The sequence below is a fragment of the Gossypium hirsutum genome, chromosome A12 (genome assembly GCF_007990345.1).
Source record: "Gossypium hirsutum isolate 1008001.06 chromosome A12, Gossypium_hirsutum_v2.1, whole genome shotgun sequence".
Taxonomy (NCBI): Eukaryota; Viridiplantae; Streptophyta; class Magnoliopsida; order Malvales; family Malvaceae; genus Gossypium; species Gossypium hirsutum.
In genome coordinates, this window is record NC_053435.1 from 9,915,963 (window position 1) to 9,936,938 (window position 20,976).

Genomic DNA, 20,976 nt, shown 5'->3' on the forward strand with positions numbered 1-20,976 from the left:
TGGTTATAGTCTTGAATCAGTATTAACTTCCTGCTCATCTGATCCATAAGTGCAGTGCTAGAGGTGGAGGAATTAATCATTCCTTAACATAAACATACAAAGTTGAATGGGCCATTCTTTGTTTTAATCATTTTCTATTGCAAAATGACACATTTATTTAAACAGAATCACAAGGATGTCTTGGTTGTTGTTGACTCACAAGACTATCCTGCACTCCTTGAATTCCTTAAAGGCAGTCAGGATGATCTACAGTTCCGGAGAAAGCTTGCTTGGAAAGCTTTTTGAGCATGTTGCTTCTTATGATATAAAATAGTCCCCAAATCCAACAAAAATCAAATCGGAATCCACAAACCCAAAAAAATAAAAAATAAAAAATAAAATCTAATAATATAAAAAACAAATGGATGGTAGAAAAAAAAATCAAGCATCAAGCATCAAGCATCAAGCATCAAGCATCAAGCATCAAGCATCAAGCATCAAGCATCAGGCCATCAGCCCTCAACCCTCAACAATAAATGCAAAAACAACCAAAACATTTCAAAGCATCCTTCCATAACCATTTCCCCTTCTCCCTAACTATTTCTCATCCCTAACCTAAAGAACATATTTGCAGATTCAAGACTCGTGTGTTATCACTGGGCATGGCCATGGATAAATATGAGGTGGTCTTTATCTCCAATCCTTTAATCGGCAACTTGGTTCCTACCGTCGAATTTTCCCGCCACCTGACTCGTCATGACCCTCGATTCTCTGCCACCATTCTCATCATCACGGTGCACGAGAGAATAATCGTCAACCTTTACACACAATCACTTGCCACCGCTGCCTCTCACTCTCAGTCACACGTCAATTTCATCCATCTCCCTACCGTTCAACCTCCCACTCGTTATCAGTACCAATCTTCATTGGGTTACACATCCCTCTTCATAGACAAGCACAAGCCCCACGTCAAACATGCCATCTCCACCCTCGCCTCAACTACTTCTGTTGCTGCTCTCTTTGTTGACATGTTTACCACTTCCATGATTGATGTTGCCCAAGACCTTGGCATTCCTTGCTATCTCTTCTTTGCTTCTCCAGCCAGTTTTTTGGGGTTTATGCTTCATTTGCCAGCGTTAGCTACCCAGCTAGCTGCCGACTTTGTTGACTCCCACTCTGGGTTAATCGCTCCCAAAGACTCCGCAATTGAGTTGATCGTCCCCACTTTTTCTAAACCCTTGCCCCCAAGCGTGTTGCCGTCCAGTGTGCTAAAGAGAAACAAGGATGGCTATTTCTGGTACTTAGAGCACGCACGCAGGTACACGGAGACAATGGGTATCGTAGTAAACACGTTTCTTGAACTGGAGCCCCATGCCATTGCCTCGCTCTCAATCAGTGGGTTACCTCCAGTTTACCCAGTGGGTCCGATTCTGGATCATGCTGGAGCATCCCAATGGCACACGGATGGAGCCCAGCTACATGATTCCATAATGGAATGGCTTGATCAACAGCCTCCCTCTTCAGTGGTATTCCTCTGCTTCGGGAGCATGGGAAGTCTTAAAGGACCCCAATTGAGAGAGATCGCAATTGGGTTGGAGCGTTCTGGGTATCGATTTTTATGGTCCATCCGCGAGCCACCTAAAGGCAAATTAGATCTCCCAGGTGAGTACACCAATGTAGAGGCTGTTTTGCCGGCGGGGTTTCTGGATCGGACGGCTGGATTGGGGCTTGTGTGCGGGTGGGTTCATCAAGTGAGAGTATTGAGCCACCAAGCAATTGGAGGGTTTGTATCACACTGTGGGTGGAATTCCATATTGGAGAGTGTATGGCACGGGGTTCCTATTGCAACATGGCCAGTGTATGCGGAGCAACAAATGAATGCATTTGAGTTGGTGAAAGAGCTGGGATTGGGTGTGGAGATAAGATTGGATTACAGGGAGGGCAGTGATTTGGTGGTGGCTGAGGAGTTAGAAAGAGGGTTGAGGCGTTTGATGGACGGAGAAGATGAAGTGAAGGCCAAGGTAAGGGAAATGAAGAGCAAGAGTAGGATGGTACTGATGAAAAATGGTTCCTCCTGTAAATCCTTAGCATCCTTAATTCAGGAAATCAGCGGTAGGATACAAGGTTTGAAGAAAGATTGTTAGCTACAACTTGTGGTTCATGCACTGCCATGGTACCAACTTTAATATTAAGTTTAGTGGGGATCATTTTATACATTTTTTTACATCTTCTAAGATGTTATTCTGCATATGCAAGCAGCTGTGAGGATAGGAGATGCACCGGTGCAATTCTGATCGGCATGATAAATATCGAGCTTGCGGGATTCTCATGGTTAGGAATTTAGGATGCAGGTTTTAAAGGAGATATTGAAGTCACTTGTGCAGGCATTGCTCATAGAAAGGATAGTTTTTTTACCAATCTATGTTATCTATCACCCCAAGGTCATGTTTGCTGATCATTTATTGATCACGGTTACTTATGATTGTAAGACATTTATATTACTTATGATCACCCCAAGGCCAGGTGTTCACTCAGGTAGTGAAAGTAAAGCTACTCAAGAGGTAAATTTATTGGATCGTGCGTGAGAATAATTATATCATATCTACAACACTTAGAACTTATACCATATTGATCAAGCATTGAAATGCGTGAGAATAATTATATCATATCTACAACACTTAAAACTTATACCATATTGATCAAGCATTGAAATTTGATAGCTAGAAGTTCAAAAATGTGATATTTAATTTTATATATAAAAGGGACAGATTTATTTATATTGATGTAAATCTTTTTAAGTGTTTTTATATTACTTTATAATATTTTATACGATCAATATTTAACAGGTCAACAGACATATTGTAGATTATTAATGTCAAGTTTGACATAATAACAATTTTCTAACAATTCGTTTTATGTAAAATACTTTTAACCTTTAAATATATATTAATATAGATAAAATTTTAGATAAATATGATGGAGATATAAGGTCAATTAAAAAATTTATATGCATGACACGTATAAATATATTGATAAATTCAACAATTGAATTGTTAAAATTAATTGTATAAAAATTACAAAAAAATGTAAAACTACTTTAAGTTTTACATATATATATAAGTGGGATCCCTCCCTATATACATATACACATTATATAAAAAATACATACACATACATACTTACATACATACATGCATACATACATGTATAAATATATATATTAGATTTTGTCAAATCCACAATGTGGTTGAAAAATATATGTAGTAAATTTTAAAAAATGATAGAAATAACGAAAGAAATGGTTTTGGTTGAAATGGTAATGTTAAAAGATTCTAATGTTTTGTGTTCAAATCCAATTATGCACAAGTATTTTTGTAGATTTTATATGAAAAAACAAAATTATCTTTAAAATAGTATCTGTTTATCAAAAATAGGAGCTTTTGGTAAAATTATTATTGAATTGGTGAACCAATTAAGAGCGACATTAGCTCAATAAAATACTTAAATATAGTAATAATATATACTAGATTTTATCACACCAAGGATATGGGTGAATGGAAATATTTTTGTATTAACATATATATATATATATATAGATAGATAGATAGATAAAATTATTTCAACAAATGATTACAGGTGGAGTGGTAAGAGATTTCTATTTGAATTTGTTGGTCTTATGTTTGATTTTTAAATAATTTTTATGTTGTTTTATTTGAAATATTGTATAAAAGTATGAAATAACAAAAATACCCTTATAATAATATTAATTACCTTTTAAAATAAAATATTCTAATAATTTCATAATCGAATTGGTGTTAAATTGATTCCTGGCATCAACTCAATCAACCATTTTATATATGATGAATAAAAATAGTTTTATTTTTCAAATAAATCACATTTTCAACAATTTTGGATACTTTTCGATATTCACATAACAAAAGATGGGAAAAATCTTTCCCAACAAAACGTAGGATATACCCATGCATCCAAAGTGCAATGAAAGATGTATGTAAATAAACGTAGGATGGTAATGTGGCTTAATCATAATGTGCTTTCGCCGATATTTTATCACCTCGATGAGAAGTAGGGCCAGATCATATTTTGTGGAAATGGTATTGCCACAGTTTCTAACGTGTATGAAGCTCTAAACTCTCATAAGTCGAGAGCCAAGAATTCTTTTTGGTCGCTGGTTTTGTCCCCAATGGTTTAAGAATTTCCTATGGCTTCTTGGTAGAGGAAAACTTTTGACCAATAATAAGAGATGTCATAGAGGTATTTCAATGAATCAATCTTATTCTTTATGTGGAGCCTTAGTCAAGGATGCCATTCATGTAGTGAAAAATTGTCCAGCAGCTTCTAATGTACGGAGAAATGTTGATACACAGTATCAATAGAGGTGGAAAATGAGAGAGAGGACGCTCTGGTGAAGAAGCAGAGAAGAAGAAGATAGTAAAAATGGAATGTCTGGAGTGCCCTCTTCCCAAATAGGGGTTTTTTAGAAATATATATATATAAATATATAGGGTTTATCGAGTTAGATTTCGGGATGGGTTATTTTTCTTATAATTGTATAATAATTTGTCTCCCACCTTGTCGAAAAAGAGTTATAAAGTGACCATTTTGAGACAAGCTTACACGCGTAAAGTGTGTAATTTGGGACTTACTATATAAGTTTTAACTTGAAACTTTACTAAGCAAATTTTGTTGTCTGATAGTGTGAGACAAGAGTCAAAAACTGTATTGCAGAATACCACGAACTATATTTCTCTTAAGTAAAAATTTGTCCCCCTCCTTGTCGAAGAAATCAACTAGCTTTAAAAATGACAGTCGTGATTGTAAATCAGCGAATTGTTAGAAAATCGAAAGTTGTGATTGTAAATCAACATATCATAAGAATAAGCCGTGATAATAAATCAAGGAGCTTTAAAAATGACATTCGTGATCGTAAATCAGTGAATTGTTAGAAAAGCGAAAGTTGTGGTTGTAAATAAACGAATTGTAAGAATAAATTGTGATCGTAAATCAACGAATTGTTAGAAAATCAAAGGTTGTGATTGTAAATCAACGAATCGTAAGAATAAATCGTGATCGTAAATTAACGAGCTTTAAAAATGATAATTGTGATAGTAAATCAACGAACTGTTATAAAACCGAAGGTCATGACCATAAATCAGCAGACCGTAAGAATAAGTCGTGATTGTAAATCAATGAGCTTTAAAAATGACAGTTGTGATCATAAATCAGCGAACTATTAGAAAACCGAAGTTCGTGATTGTAAATTAGCGAACTGTAAGAATAAGCCATGATTGTAAATCAACGAGCTTTAAAAATGACAGTTGTGATCGTAAATTAATGAACTGTTAGAAAACTGAAGGTTGTGATCGTAAATTAGTGGACCGTAAGAATAAGCCATGATCGTAAAAATGACAATTGTGATCGTAAATCAGTGGACTGTAAGAATAAGCCGTGGTCGTAAATCAACGAGCTTTAAAAATGACAATCGTGATCGTAAATTAGCGGACTATTAGAAAACCAAAGGTCATGATCATAAATCATTGGATCGTAAGAATAAGTCGTGATCGTAAATCAGCAAGCCTTAAAAATGTCAGTTGAATTAAATCCTGAGACACTACTCCTAAAAAGTTATTATTAGAAAGCGAGAGGTACCTTATCTCCTTCATCTCTCCAATATATAATGGAATATGACCTTGCAATCCATTTCCACTAAAGGTAAGCTTAAGCAGAGAAATCATGTTAGTGAATGATGCAGGAATTGAGCCAACAAATTCATTGCTTATTAAACTCAAAATTTTCAAGCATTTGCAAGTGTGACCCATGTTTAAAGAAAGTTCACCTACAATTTTGTTGTTGCTAGCATCAAAGATCGAATCATCCAACCTTAGACAAGGATCAAAAGAATATACAAAAACATTACCTTCAAAATTGTTCCCATTCAACTAAAAAACTTAATCCAACCAGATCCATATATGACATTGACAAATTCAGGGAGCCATTAGAGCACTCACCATGAGAAAATCTTGAAATATTTCCAAACAAGGAATTTTAGTTGATACTGAATACAACCACGCATAGAACAAAAATTGCAGCTGGAAGCGAACCAGACAAATTATTGGAGCTCAAATTAAGGAAATACAAGTTCTTACAATTACCAAAGGACGCAGGTCAAGAAGTTTTTTGCTACACAGCATTTTCAAGATAGAACATGACCTCAAGTCTGCGGGAAAATACCTTCTAAATTCACATTTGGCAGACAAAAGACATGGATACCGAAAATTTTTACAACACTGTCAGGTAGTTTCGAACAATTTTAACCGCTTACCATCCCCCAAAGTCGGCGGTACAAGTCCACCTAAGAAATTCCCCGGTTACCCAGGTTGGATGAAATTGAATATGAAAGCCCATTACTTGCAAGATGCAGGGGCATTAGACTCCTACAATTTTCGCCTAACTCATTTGGAATTTTACCACTTAACTTATTGAAAGAAAAGTCAACAACTTGCAAACTTGTAATCGGCCCAAAAATTGCAGGAATGGTTCCATTCAATTGATCTCTCTAACTTGATCACTTTTCACTATTTTTTTCGATGCAGAGAGTTGAAGTATAGAACATGTATAATTGAGGTTAGGAACACTTTTCATTGTTGTTATTGCTATTTTTGATACATTGATTCCTATTTCAAAGCTAAAATTACTACCAATCAAACAACAAACTAAAAATCCCCAATTAAATAAAATTTCAAGCATAAATAAAAGGAGAATTAAATCCATAGAGTTTCTAAAGGGATAAACGTATAATATCCACCAATAGCAGTAGCGGAAAATTTTTTCATTCATGATTCATGCATTCACTTACATAACTATAAACTAATTAGTATTTTCTAGCACATATATAAGTTTTTCACTTTTACCTCTTGTGTAATAGACAAATAATCTAACTTGATAACAATAATTTTTTATAAATAAACCAATACCTTTCTTGATTTCAGATAATTTAATATTCCACAAAAATGAACAACCTGTGGCTTTATTTACTTTTCATCTACCATTTAATGCCAATGAGAGGATATCATTTACCCATATCTTGGGTTATGAATTCCACTGTTGTGAATGATGCTACATACTACAAAAGTCGTATACCCAATGCACCAGCTTTCTGTTCCTTATCTATTTGAACTCGGTCTTTTACTTACATCAAAATATACAAGTCACACATACATAGTCCGTTATCCACTCAGGACTAAGTTATGTCACACTTTGAACGTCATAAGTGAATAAATCCATAAACGAATTTAGGATCTATTGTTCTTGGGTCCAGTCCAACGTACTATGAGTCTAGCTAGTCATATCTATGTCTCTATCTTCTAGGAGTCATCCATTCTGATAACCAAGACAAGACATCTCCCTAATTAGACTTGATAGACGACATATTAGTCTTTCAATCGATTTGCTCATTTTCGATTAGACTAAGGATATGTTTAGGTTCGTCTACTAATACAAGTTATCTTTTCGTATTACGATCCAACCACGTAATACCGCTTAGTATTAGTTAAACAATAGACAACCAATGGGCTAATATTTGCTTCTCTTTTGCTTAACATGTAAAAACCACATGAGGACAATATACAAAGGGAAGTAATGTAATTCATGAATAATTTTATTAACTAATCTATTCGAAAAAAATTACAAATGCCCATAAACAAAAATAATACACTTAGAGCACCTAATCCAACATACCCTGAGAAAGCCATCATTGACTCCAACCATTAATTTGCTCCCGTAGGCGATCACACAAGCATTAAACAATATAGAAAAACCTTCAGCACACGAGATATAATTAAGGCAATAAATGGTTCCCATGCCGGAGGCCCTAAGATGGAGAAAAGTGTGCATAACTCAATCCGTTTACCACCATAGAATAAGTCACTGTTCGAACAATGCATTACCAGATCAACCCAAACGAAGCATCATATTCTCTACGAAAGACTTTACATGATCATAAGCCTTGCTTATATCGAGTTTTAAGGCCAAACTTCCCACCTTACTAGAATTTTGATTACAGAGAGAATGTATCAAACGCCACCAAGACATTATCAGAAATTAAACGCCCAGGCACAAACGAACTTTGTGCATCATTGATACAGGAACCAAGCACACCTTTAAATCTATTAACCAAAACCTTGGCTATAATCTTATATAACACAAAGTAAAGACTAATAAGGTGAAATGGCCCATATCTCAAGGCGTCGCAAACTTCAAAAGCAGGAAAACGTTAGTGTGATTAAAACTAGCTAGACTTTGACATCTATTTAGCATAGATAGATAAAACTGAATAATATCCCCACCAATTACTTTCCAGCAGATGTGAAAAAACAAGCCATCAAACCATTTGGCCCTAATGCTTTTGCTGGATGCATGTCATGCTAAGCCTCCACAATATTCGAATGTGTGAAATCTTGAAGAAGACTAGCATTAGCCTCAGCCGAGATGCACCATTGCACTCCATCCAACTATGAGAAGTGAACAAATGAACAGAATAGTTGACAACTACCTAGGCAACCTCCACATCACTCCCTACCCACATACCAATACGATTCTCAATATTAATATTTATTTTATGGTATCGATATTTTATGGCATACTGTTTGTTTTAAATCTGTTCATATAATTAAGTATCGATACCAAATATAAAAATATCGATACTTGAGTTCAAAAATGGTAAAAACCTCTCTTAAATGGTCCACTTATGCATATAACTTACCTAAACTCAAATGATATACCTAGACATAAATAAGGGCATGCAAAACATCATCTAAGTACAAATCAAATCACTTATATATATACACTATTTCATCCAACAATTCAAAAACATCAAAATCCAATACATCCTTAGAATCAACCACCCTAAATATTTAACCATTATACCATTATGGTACCTCTACATGAACAGCTAAACATTCAATTTCATTTATAAAACATACACAAAGCATTAGCAGCCATTGCAAGATCAAACCATCATTCTCACAACTATGTGTTAACCAACAACTCATCCAACATATTAACTCCTCAGCTAATTAACCAATTTGCATATAACCATACTACTTTAGTAAGACATTTTCAATATAACCATTCCTATCAATCACCTTCAAGCAATCATCAATCATCAAGCCAAGCATGAAACCAACTCATTCAAGACCACATTAGGCAATTACCAAACAACACATCTTCCAAGCTATTAACAATTTGATCATTTCCAAAATACCTTACTTATTCACATAGCTATAAGGATAACAAGATTCAACTAGCCATCAACTATAAAACTAACACTTAAAAATCAAGACTCTCTAGGTACATGCCATCATCAAAATAAGAACTTCACCAACGTTCGAGTTCGGGATTGTTGCTAGATGCTAAGTCATGTACTAACTGAATAAACCTAACCCGCACACGAACAAACAATAACGTACGCTGAGTATAACTCAACAATATTTCTATATTCAATATTAAATTATAATATAAATTATGTAATGCGTAACTTAACAACAAGATCTAAAGCAAATTAATATTTGGAAAGCTACATGTCATAATGCACCATTTTATATTACAATTTGATTTACTATAATAATTCTATCTAACATAATTGTAACACATATACATTTCTACTTATAACAATCAAAATAATTTTATCACATCAATTTTATATACACATTTCCGGACTTAACTCTGGTATCCTCTATTCAATTTCATTTATAATCAATGTCCCAATTCCGTATCATTATTTCATCCATCATACTTATATACATATACGCAATTACATTTATATATATCACATCTCAAAACATATTCAATTTCATAATTATATTATTATACGATATTTCCAAAACTATTCAATTTTATCCTCATCAAAATAATAAATTTGAGTAAGATCAATTCAACTCTTTTTATCATTTATAACTTACCTTATTATCTTCCCATGTAATACAATTCATAAATGCATCAATTGAAGTTGTTCAGGTTATAGAAACATAAACTGTAAACTCTGAGTTATTCATCAACGACCTTGTCTTTTCCCTTCTTTCTTCGAGGAATCTGCGTCGACGTTAGCTACAAAATAAAATAAACAACATATTTCATCAATATACATATAATTTCACATTCAATTACTAATTAATGCAACTTTTACATTTTAATCAATTTAGACTCTAAAACCGAAACTAACATAACTTTCACATTTAATCCCAAATTTTTATATCAATTTCACTCTAAGCTAAATTTAATTCCCTATTTCTCATTTTTACCCCTAAATTTCAAAATTTTCGTAATTTGACCCCTATTGCTCAAAATCAACTATTAACTTCACAATTTAGTTATTTTTCACTTCTAACCTAAAAATCTATCAAATTAGTCCCTAAAACTTTAACTAACCAACAATGATAACATTTTCAATCTTAAACAGTACCGAAAAAAAAGACATGGGTTAGCTAGTTCAAGATACTAAAATTCCAAAAACATAAAAAATTATAAGAAAATGACTAAATTGTACTAACCAATTTTAAGCTTGAAAAATCAAGCCCTATGTCGTTAGTTTCTTCTTCTCCTTCTCTAATGGTACGACCAAAGAAAGAAATGAAGAAATTTCATTCCTCGTTCTTTTCACTTTACATATTTTATACTTTTAAATTTTAAATTTTAACTTATGTTTTAATAATTAATTTTTATAACATTTTCCATATAAAACTTCTCTATTGCCGTCCACTTCCATTTAATTAATGGTTTAATTACCTAATAAGTCCCTTAACTATGCTTTACTTTACGATTTAATTATAATTTAACTTTTGACTCTTGTGTAATTTAGTCATTATACTTAAAATTTAACGCTAATTCGACAAAATTATTAAACCAAACCTCAATATAATATTATAATACCTATGTAAATATTAATAAATAATATTCACTAATTCTATCATAAAAATAGCATTTCAAAACCGCCGTTTCCGACTCTACTAACTTTCGAATCGTCACAGTAAAGGTGCAAAACCTCCCAAGTTTATAGGGCACTGATAAATTACCAGCATTCCAAGTATCCTGAATTAAAATTTCACATTCCTGTTCCAGCGTCCAAATGATTTCAAACTTAAACTGGCAATCTCTCATCGCCACACCCTTATTGGACATTAACCAGTATTCAACAAAATAGCTTAGTGCCGAATGGACAATATGAACTTTATAATGGGGATAGTCAGCCAACCAACATGTAGTGCCTTAGGCACACCACAATAACCAACTTTAATCCCACACGTAAAGCCACACAACCGCCGAACCATTTTCATATCCTTGTAATGTAGTTTCATTTCAATCAAGAATACTACATGGGAAGTTGTTTGCCTCCAAATGTGGGAACATTTAAAGTAAAAATCGTGCAAAAATATATATATAGAGTAAGTGTGGTATTTGCAAGTGAACATGTCAAATTGTAATATAGTTTAGTGTTACAATGGAAAACTAGTAAGTGTTTCGAGGATTGTACCCAAGGGAGGTTGAATTAAATATAAATATATTATCTCCACTAATAGATCTTAATAGTAATCACTAAAAATCATATTACGATAATTAATATTAAGTATTAAGGTTGTAAAATAAAAACTAAACTATTAAAACAAAGTTAACAAATGAAAATCTCTCAATTAACAGGTAGAAGATTAACTCGCTTTAGTGGTTGCAATTAATTTCAAAATTCGGGTTTTATTAGGGAATTAGTTATTAACTAACCATTATTACCTTTGTAACACACCTATACCTAGTTCAACCCAAGGAACCTGATATAGGAATCTTACATTTGGTGCCAAAGTGATTTTAGCTAATCACTAATATATTTGAATATTAAAAAAAATAATAAATTGTTATAATTTATATTTTAGTCCTTACTACCTGGAACACACTTGATCTTCCTAAGTACATGCCATTCTATTCAAAATTTTGAAACATACCCTCTTGGCACATGGAGATGTGATGAGATGAATGCTCACAACCTTAATTACAACTCTTCAAAATCACTGTACCTAATCTGCGCACTGAAAACAAACCGTACGCTGAGTAAAAACTTAGTGGTATTTCTATAATCCGAATATTTAAAAACAATATAATATAATAATAGGCACAATTAAACTATAAGGACATATTAATATCTAGTATTATATCATAACTATCATTTTTCATTTATTAAACAATATCCTAATTCACACAATTGTTATATAAATGATTATTCACATATCAACCATATTTATTCGTACAATGGCATCAGTCATGCAATACTCAATTCATGAATACATCATTTCATACCACACTCAATTCATGAGTATATAACTCATATATTCCATGTATTGACAACATATTTCACATTCTATTTTCAATTCACTATATCACTTCCCTTTCTCATATCATTTCATTTCAATATCAATTGTAAGACTTTATTATTCATTTACCCCTATTAACAAGACTCGAACTTGGACGGATACACGGATCCAACCAAAACACACCAGTTTGGCACCCAGTACCTTATCGGATAATTCAAAGTAATAGATTAACACCCAGTGTCTCATCGGCCATGCCGAAGTAAGTTGGTACCCAGTACCTCATCGAATTTATCCGAAGTAATAATTTGACAGCCAGTGCCTCATCAACTTGTGGTCAAAGTATCCCTGAACTCTTTCAATCCTATGGCATGCCAACTATATCCGACTCAGCCCGATACAGTTAATAGGGTTTCTGATTCACTTTTCAGACACAACCAATATTTAGTATTCCATTGTCACAAAATTCACATTTCAATACCAATCAATAATGTAACAGTCCAGTTTAGACCCTAGTCGGAATAGTGGTTTTGGGACCACAAATATGAGTCAAAAAAATATTTTTTATATTATTTTCTATGCTTTTATATGTGAATTAGTATGTGTGAAAATTTCGTATGAAAATTTAATCGTTTGTGTGCTTAATTTGATAAAATGACCTAATTGCGTAAAATGTAAAAGTTGCCTGCTGTTTGTTAAAGTACCTATTTGATGTGTCTTTCTAAATGAAAGGTCCTTATGTTGTTATTTGACCATTGAATTTATGAATGGACATAAATGGCCTAATGTTAATGTTTTGATAATGTTTTCATTAAGGGCAAAATTGGTATTTTGTTAATAATTATTAATTAAATAAAAAAAGCATGAAAATTGGCCATTATCATCCATGTTTTCCGAAAAATACAAATAAAAAGAAATAAAAGTACAAGCTAGGGTTCGACCATTGATTTCTTTAATTAGGGTATGTGTGTTGATCCGTTTTTTAGAATTTCTACGTTTTGTGATCGTTGCTTAGAGTTCTATCAAGCCCATGTTTGAATTTCTGATTTTGATGATGATTTTGAGTTGAGCCATTGATAAAACTATGAGTTTTATGAAGTTTGATGATAGTAAATGGAAGATATGTGTTAGATTACTAAGTTTTGTCTTTGACTTTTTGATGAATTTGAGTAATTTGGATTAAATTGTAAAAATGAGATTTTAAGGGACTAAAATGTGAAATAGATGAAACATATGGGCTTATATGAATACTATGAGAATTCGGCCTAACATGGGTATATGGAAATTATATGTATTTTGTGATTTTGCGAATTAGGGACTAAAGTGTCAAAATATAAAAATGTGAGGGTTAATTTGTAAATTTCCCTAAATATGTGTTTATGGATTGATTTGAATGATTTAGTGAATAAAATAGTTAAATTTGAATTTATATAGATCAAGAACAGAAGAAAGTAGAATTAGATCGGGGGAAATCGAAAGCCGTCGAGTAGTCGACTCCGTTCGTTCGAATCCGTGCGAGGTAAGTCTATATACAAATAAATGTATTTGAAATGGTTTATTTATGCTTATATGCTATTGAATAATGATGAATGGCTTTATGCCTTGAATATGAGATATCCGAGAAAGTATCAACAAAGTTCCGATGTCCGAAAAGCCCCGTACGAACCATCGGAATAGTTAGGATACATATGTCATGACATAGGATCCGATATGTGTTTTCGTGTAAGACCACTTCTGGGACGTTGGCATAGATATTGTGATTACGTGTAAGACCATGTTTGGGACATTGGCATCGTATTTGATTTTGTGTAAGACCCTGTCTGGACAATGGCATCGATATTTGATTACATGTAAGACCACGTTTGGGACGTTGACATTGTATGAGTTTTTTGAGCTATTCGAGTATCCTTATTGATTCTGAACGGTTCAACGGGCATTCTGAGAAAATGGATGACTATGTGATTTTGTATCTGATCCAGGTACGTTTGAATTGTATGCTATGTTTGTGAATGAAAGGTAAGTATATGCACCTTGGTGAACATATGATATAAGTATGAGTTGCCATGGAAATGAGATATAATATGTATTTGTGAATCATATTCAAATGAACTATAAGAGAGATATGACTATGTGAATGTATTTTGCCCTGAAATATATGAATGAATTGATCAAGATTGATGTTATTTGTCAAGTTTATTTGTATATGGCTTACTAAGCTTTTGAAAGCTTATTCTGTGTGTTTTCCAACTGTTTTATAGATACCAAAGCTACCGGGAGCTCGGGGATCTTCGAGGATCATCACCACACTATCGAACTTCATTTTGGTACCTTTTGAAAATGTATATATCTAAGTATGGAATGTATAGGCTAGAGATCTTTGGACATGTTTTGAAATGTATATATATAGCCATGTGATATGGCTTGGTTTTGGTTGGGTAATGAATGAGTTTTTGGTATGAAATATGTAATGCAAATATGTCAATATAATGTGTTTTGGATGACCAATAGAGTTTGTCTATTTGGTAAGTTTTGCCATGTGCTTATTGAGAAATTGGTAAGTTCATAGTATGAGATTGAATGATGTGTATTAAAATTATGAATCGTATGTTTTGGTATGATTTTGGTTTATGATATGACATAATTTGGTAAGGTTCATATGCATGGAATTGATTGGCAATGATATAGCATGAATGGTTTATGTTTTGTGGTTGAAATTTGATTGGACATATGATGCATTTGATGCCGAATGGTACTTGTAGGGAGGACCCTTAATGGGTGGCAATTTGGCCTTATAAATGACCTATTTTTGCCTACACAGGCAGGGACACGGGCGTGTGTCTCAGCCGTGTAGCTCAATGGTCATTTCGAAATGAGCCTGGTTAGACCACACGGTCACATACACATGGGCGTATGCCAGGCCGTGTGGTCAAGTCAGTTTCGAGCAGGGGTTAGACACACGGGTGTGTGACTGGCCGTGTGATACAAGTCAGTTTTGACCACGACCAAGGCACACGGGTGTGTCTTGTGGCCGTGTGGAAAAGTTAGTATGTATACTCTGTTTTGCCACGGCCTAGACACACGAGTGTGCCTAATGCCGTGTGAGGCACACGGCCTTTTCATACGGGCGTGACTTGTATAATTTTGAGAAATGTTTAAGTATCGAAAAATTTTGTATGTGTTTGATTTAGTTCCGGCCTCTTTCTAATATTTGTTTAAGATCAAGATGACCTAAGGGACTTATTATTGATGTTTAATTATGATTTGAGAATAATGTTTATGAATTGTTTGTAAAATATTCTGATTTGTCCGGTAACGCCTTTAACCCTAATCCAGCGATGGATACGGGTTAGGGGTGTTACAAATAATTTCATCAATCACAAATTCATATAATCTCAATTCAATATCAAGATAATAATAACAACACCCACCTTAATTACTTACCATACACAATAATTCAAAATACAATAAATAAAAATTTCTAAATTCGGATTATAAAAATACAAACCGTAATTCTCGCGCTACTCGTTAATCTTGTCTTTTCCTTTCTTAGCCGAGGTCTCCGGCACAACGTTAGCTACGGAAATTAAAACAATTTAAAATCATTAATACGTACAATTTCACATTGAATATTTAAATTTTTATTCAACTTTTGCTCACACTTCAATTTAATACTTAATCAAAACTAACTTTATTTTATTTAAAACTAATTTCATATTTTCATTCAACTCCCACTTTAGACTAATTTCAACCTTCAAATTTCACCATAAACTCTAATTTCAAAATTCTCTCAATTTAGTCCCTATTACTCAAAACTTATGATTTATTTTACAATTCAATCCCTTTTTCACTTCTAACTTGAAATTCTATCAACTTAACCCCTAACACTTCAATTTATTCAACATGAACAACTTTTAAATATTGACTAACTTCTAAAGTTTCAATATAAATCAAGTAGTATTTTGTTCTAAGATTCTAAAAACATAAAAATTTTAAGAAAGTGACTAATTTGACTTACAACTTTAAATTTGAACCTTAAAACCCTAAATTTTCTCTTTTCCTTTTATTTCTTTCTTTTTCTTCTTTCTTTCCCCTTTCGTTGCCCAATTCTGTTCTTTCTTTTTCTTTTATGTTTTGTTATTAATATTATATATATATTTTACTTATACAATAAAAAATATATGTATTATTATATACATATAATTTTTATTTTTATACATGTATTTCACCATTACCATACATTTTTCATGATTTTGGTTTAATTATTTATTTATATATTTTATACTTTAATTATAATATAATATAATATAATAATATTTTCTTAAATAATAAGTAAGTGCATATAATTATTACAAGTATTTGTATAATATTGTTACACATGTAACTTACTATTATCATATAATGTAAGTTTTATGGTTTATTTGCTTAATTAGTTCCTTTACTTTTCTGTATTCTATTATTAAGCTTTCACACTTTATTCAATTTAATCCTTATACCTAATTAACCTTAATTTATACAGATTCGCCTAACCAAAACCTAATTAACTACACTACTAATCGTCGTAAATATTTTTAATAAATATTTACGAATTCATTTTTCGAAAATAGAAACCCTAAAATACACTTTCCGATACTCGTGACTATCAGGTCGTTACAACCTCTCAGCCTCTACTAATTAACTAATCGACTAGTACACGCTTATCTCTCGACCTCACTTTCCTGACCGGGACAAATCCATAATTTACACGGTAAATTTATCTCTCGACCTTGTTTTTACTAGATTACTTCCTAGGGTCGTCAATCTTTAGATTAAAAAACACATATATTTATGCCAAATAGATCTATGGAAAAACTATAATTCTTTCTTTAATTACTGTCATATCTTCTCGTTGATCTCCCTAATAGCCACTCATGAACACAATTTCCATATTCTTTAAAATTAATTCAAGGTGTACAAACACACAAATAAATTAAAACGAGAGAATGATAGAAATTGCTCCGCTTGATAAGCTGAATGCGTTCAGGTCTGCGAAATCCTTTAACAACTAATAAGAGATTATCATTGACAAACAAGAAGTGTAAGAAAAATAAAAAAATACTTAAAAACAAAGTTTTAGACTCAAATCAAATCTAAGTAAAAGAACAAGAAAATAAATTGTTTTAAAAATAAAATAAAATAAAATAAAACCTAATTTAAAATCTAATTAAAACTAAATCTACTCCTAAAATCTAATTTAACCTGTGGCCTCCAAAACGACCACCCTTCTAATTAAGCATAAGTCTCCTCCTATTTATAGGCAAAAGTAACTACTTAATTAGATCAAATACAGGCCATAATTACACTAAATATTGATGGTGCGGGTGAAAACACCCTCACTTTAGTTTTACCTTCTGTCAACCTGTCTCGCGACACACACTTTGATAGTGAGATCTGGAGCTCGTCTTGTTGTGTTATGACTTGGCAGTCTTTTTTTTTTTTAAATTTTTTGGGCCTAAAAAGAGGTGTTTTGCACACTTAATTAAATCGTTAAAATTATTTAAGTCCTTCTTAGCTAACTTGAAATATTGTATAAAAATACTTATTTTACAATAATTTAAATTTAAGCTAAGAAATATGAAAATTTAATTAAAAAATACAAAAATGGCTAAAAAACCAAGTTGATTAAGGGAAGAAAATATCTAAACCGTCACTACGATTTATGGCAGGTGAAGAGCTTAGTAAGTAATGAAATACAATGATAGTAGTTTTCAAGCCTGAGTGGCCATGGCCATGGATAAATATGAGGCGGTCTTCATCTCCACTCCTACCATCGGTAACCTGGTTCCTACCGTCGAATTCGCCCACCACCTAACTCGTCATGACCCTCGCTTCTCCGCTACCCTTCTCATAATCACGGTGCCCGAGAGAACAATCGTCAACCTTTACACAAAATCACTTGCCACCGCTGCTTCTCACTCTCAGTCACATGTCAATTTCATCCATCTCCCTACCGTTCAACCTCCCACTCCTGATCAGTACCAATCTTCATTGGGTTACACATCCCTCTTCATAGACAAGCACAAGCCCCACGTCAAGCATGCCATCTCCACCCTTGCCTCAACTACTTCTGTTGCTGCTCTCTTTGTTGACATGTTTACCACTTCCATGATTGATATTGCCCAAGACCTTGGCATTCCTTGTTATCTCTTCTTTGCTTCTCCAGCCAGTTTTTTGGGGTTTATGTTTCATTTGCCAGCGCTAGACACACAACTAGCTGTCGCCTTTGTTGACTCCGACTCCCACTCTGGGTTTATCGTTCCCAAAGACTCTGCAGTGGAGTTGATCGTCCCCACTTTTTCTAAACCCTTGCCCCCAAGCATGTTGCCCTCTCATGTGCTAAAGAGAAACAAGGATGGTTATTTCTGTTTCTTAGAGAACGCACGCAGGTACACAGAGACAATAGGTATCGTAGTAAACACGTTTCTTGAACTGGAGCCCCATGCCATTGAGTCGCTTTCCATCAGTGGGTTACCTCCAGTTTACCCAGTGGGTCCAATTCTGGATCATGCTGGAGCGTCCCGATGGCATCCGGATGGAGCTCAGCAACAGGATTCCATAATGGAATGGCTTGATCAACAGCCTCCCTCTTCAGTGGTATTCCTCTGCTTCGGGAGCATGGGGAGTCTTGAAGGACCTCAATTGAGAGAGATCGCAATTGGGTTGGAGCGTTCTGGGTATCGATTTTTATGGTCCATACGCGAGCCACGCAAAGGCAAATTAGATCTCCCAGGTGAGTACACCAACGTAGAGGCTGTTTTGCCGGCGGGGTTTCTGGATCGGACGGCTGGATTGGGGATTGTGTGCGGGTGGGTTCAGCAAGTGAGAGTATTGAGCCACCAAGCAATTAGAGGGTTTGTATCACACTGTGGGTGGAACTCCATATTGGAGAGTGTATGGCACGGGGTTCCTATTGCAACATGGCCAGTGTATGCGGAGCAACAAATGAATGCATTTGAGTTGGTGAAAGAGCTGGGATTGGGTGTGGAGATAAGGTTGGATTACAGGGAGGGCAGTGATTTGGTAGTGGCTGAGGAGTTAGAAAGAGGGTTGAGGCGTTTGATGGACGGTGAAGATGAAGTGAAGGCCAAGGTAAGGGAAATGAAGAGCAAGAGTAGGATGGCACTGATGGAAAACGGTTCCTCCTATAAATCCTTAACATCCCTAATTCAGGAAATCAGCAGTAGAATGCAAGGTTCTGAGGTGAAATACTGAACCGTACGTTTGGAAATACAGAACTAGCTACAAATGAATTGTGGTCACTTTCTCACAATGGTTATATTTATTGAAATGCTTTATTTGTAGATGCAGCCATTTAACCATCCACAACTTCTGGTTCTTGCACTTCCATGTTTTGATATTTTTGGCATTAGATTTAACAATGCTAGGCAGTGGTATAACACTTTTGTTGACCTACAGATGCTAACATATATGATCGTAGCTCAAGTACAAAGTTCTTGGAAGCTTCCATCCCTACCGGTTTTAACAATAAGTTCAGTAAACTTGTTATCTATCATGTCACAAATTTTGCTCACCAGTCGAGTTATAGATGTAGGATTTTGCATCATGTAAGATGTTATACTCTATAAGCATGCAACTGTGAGGATGTGAAAGAAAATGTTAGGATTCTCATCATCTGAAAATTACCATGCGAATATATATATATATATTTATCAATTAATGAACCCAACAGTTGGCTGGTGTTAAAGCTGTTACTACATGTCACCAATAAAATGCTGAAGGCGTGGAGATCATGATACTTTGAATTCAATTAAATTGGAAAAAGAAAAAAAGTTAAGGCCCCTCAGATAAATAAGCCCTTCATTCGGAGGGCCAAAAAGAAAACCAAAACTTATTTATCTTTGTAGTTATCTACGGGATGACGTTGAAGGTGTTGAAATTGAACTTGAGTAGATAAGAGCCAGGCCAGCGATGAAGATAGTGATCAATCATGTTGTCTTCTATATAGCAAACAAAAAACAAAAAAAAAGAATCAATTAAAGGTTAAAAAATACAATAGGTCACTGTACTTTTCACAAATTTAGAACTTAGTCCATGTACCTTTATTTCTAGAAATTTAGTATCTCTACTTCTTAAATTTCAAAATTCAGGTCTACTTGTTAACCTTGTTAATTTTTTTTATTTTGATAAATTTGTTAGTGTGATATTTTGAAATAAAAAAAATTTACTTAATAGCCATGTAATTAAAAAATGATATTGTAATAAGCCTGAATTCAATAAAAAAATATTAATGTGTTGTCGATTGAACATGAATTTTAAAAGTTGAAAAGTAGAAGAATTAAATTCTTAAAAATAAAATTATAAAGACTAAATTTCTACTTCATGAAGAGTATAGGGGTTTAAGACAAATTTTACTCTAAATTAAATGGCTTTAGTGCTTAAGTCTCACGCTCTCAGTAGCTTAACAACTGTAGCAAATTTCAACTTGATGATATCATATGCAGTAAACGACGCCAACTTGCAACCATTTGTTGTGGATAGAAGTTTGCATGGGCCGGGCCGGGCCGGACCCACTGAAAATTTCAGGCTCATTTTTTAGGCACAGGCCCGGCCCAAAATATGGACCTAAAAATTT

The 20,976-nt window shown here is 33.7% G+C and overlaps 2 protein-coding genes across 2 annotated transcripts; both read left to right on the plus strand.

Moving 5' to 3' along the window:
• Positions 1-109: 109 nt before the first annotated feature.
• On the plus strand, positions 110-2,756 carry LOC107927591 (UDP-glycosyltransferase 43). Its single transcript, XM_016858695.2, has 2 exons — positions 110-2,152; positions 2,239-2,756. Exon 1 carries the CDS (start codon positions 642-644, stop codon positions 2,121-2,123), a length of 1,482 nt encoding a protein of 493 aa, XP_016714184.2. The 5' UTR covers positions 110-641; the 3' UTR covers positions 2,124-2,152; positions 2,239-2,756.
• Positions 2,757-17,888: 15,132 nt separating this feature from the next.
• On the plus strand, positions 17,889-19,684 carry LOC107927586 (UDP-glycosyltransferase 43). The gene has a single exon (XM_016858685.2). It carries the CDS (start codon positions 18,108-18,110, stop codon positions 19,593-19,595), a length of 1,488 nt encoding a protein of 495 aa, XP_016714174.2. The 5' UTR covers positions 17,889-18,107; the 3' UTR covers positions 19,596-19,684.
• The last annotated feature ends 1,292 nt before the right edge of the window (positions 19,685-20,976 follow it).

What these genes read in the sequence shown, in the direction of transcription:
- LOC107927591 (XM_016858695.2), top strand. Translation starts at nt 642, where the DNA reads ATGGCCATGGATAAATATGAGGTGGTCTTTATCTCCAATCCTTTAATC.
- LOC107927586 (XM_016858685.2), top strand. Translation starts at nt 18,108, where the DNA reads ATGGCCATGGATAAATATGAGGCGGTCTTCATCTCCACTCCTACCATC.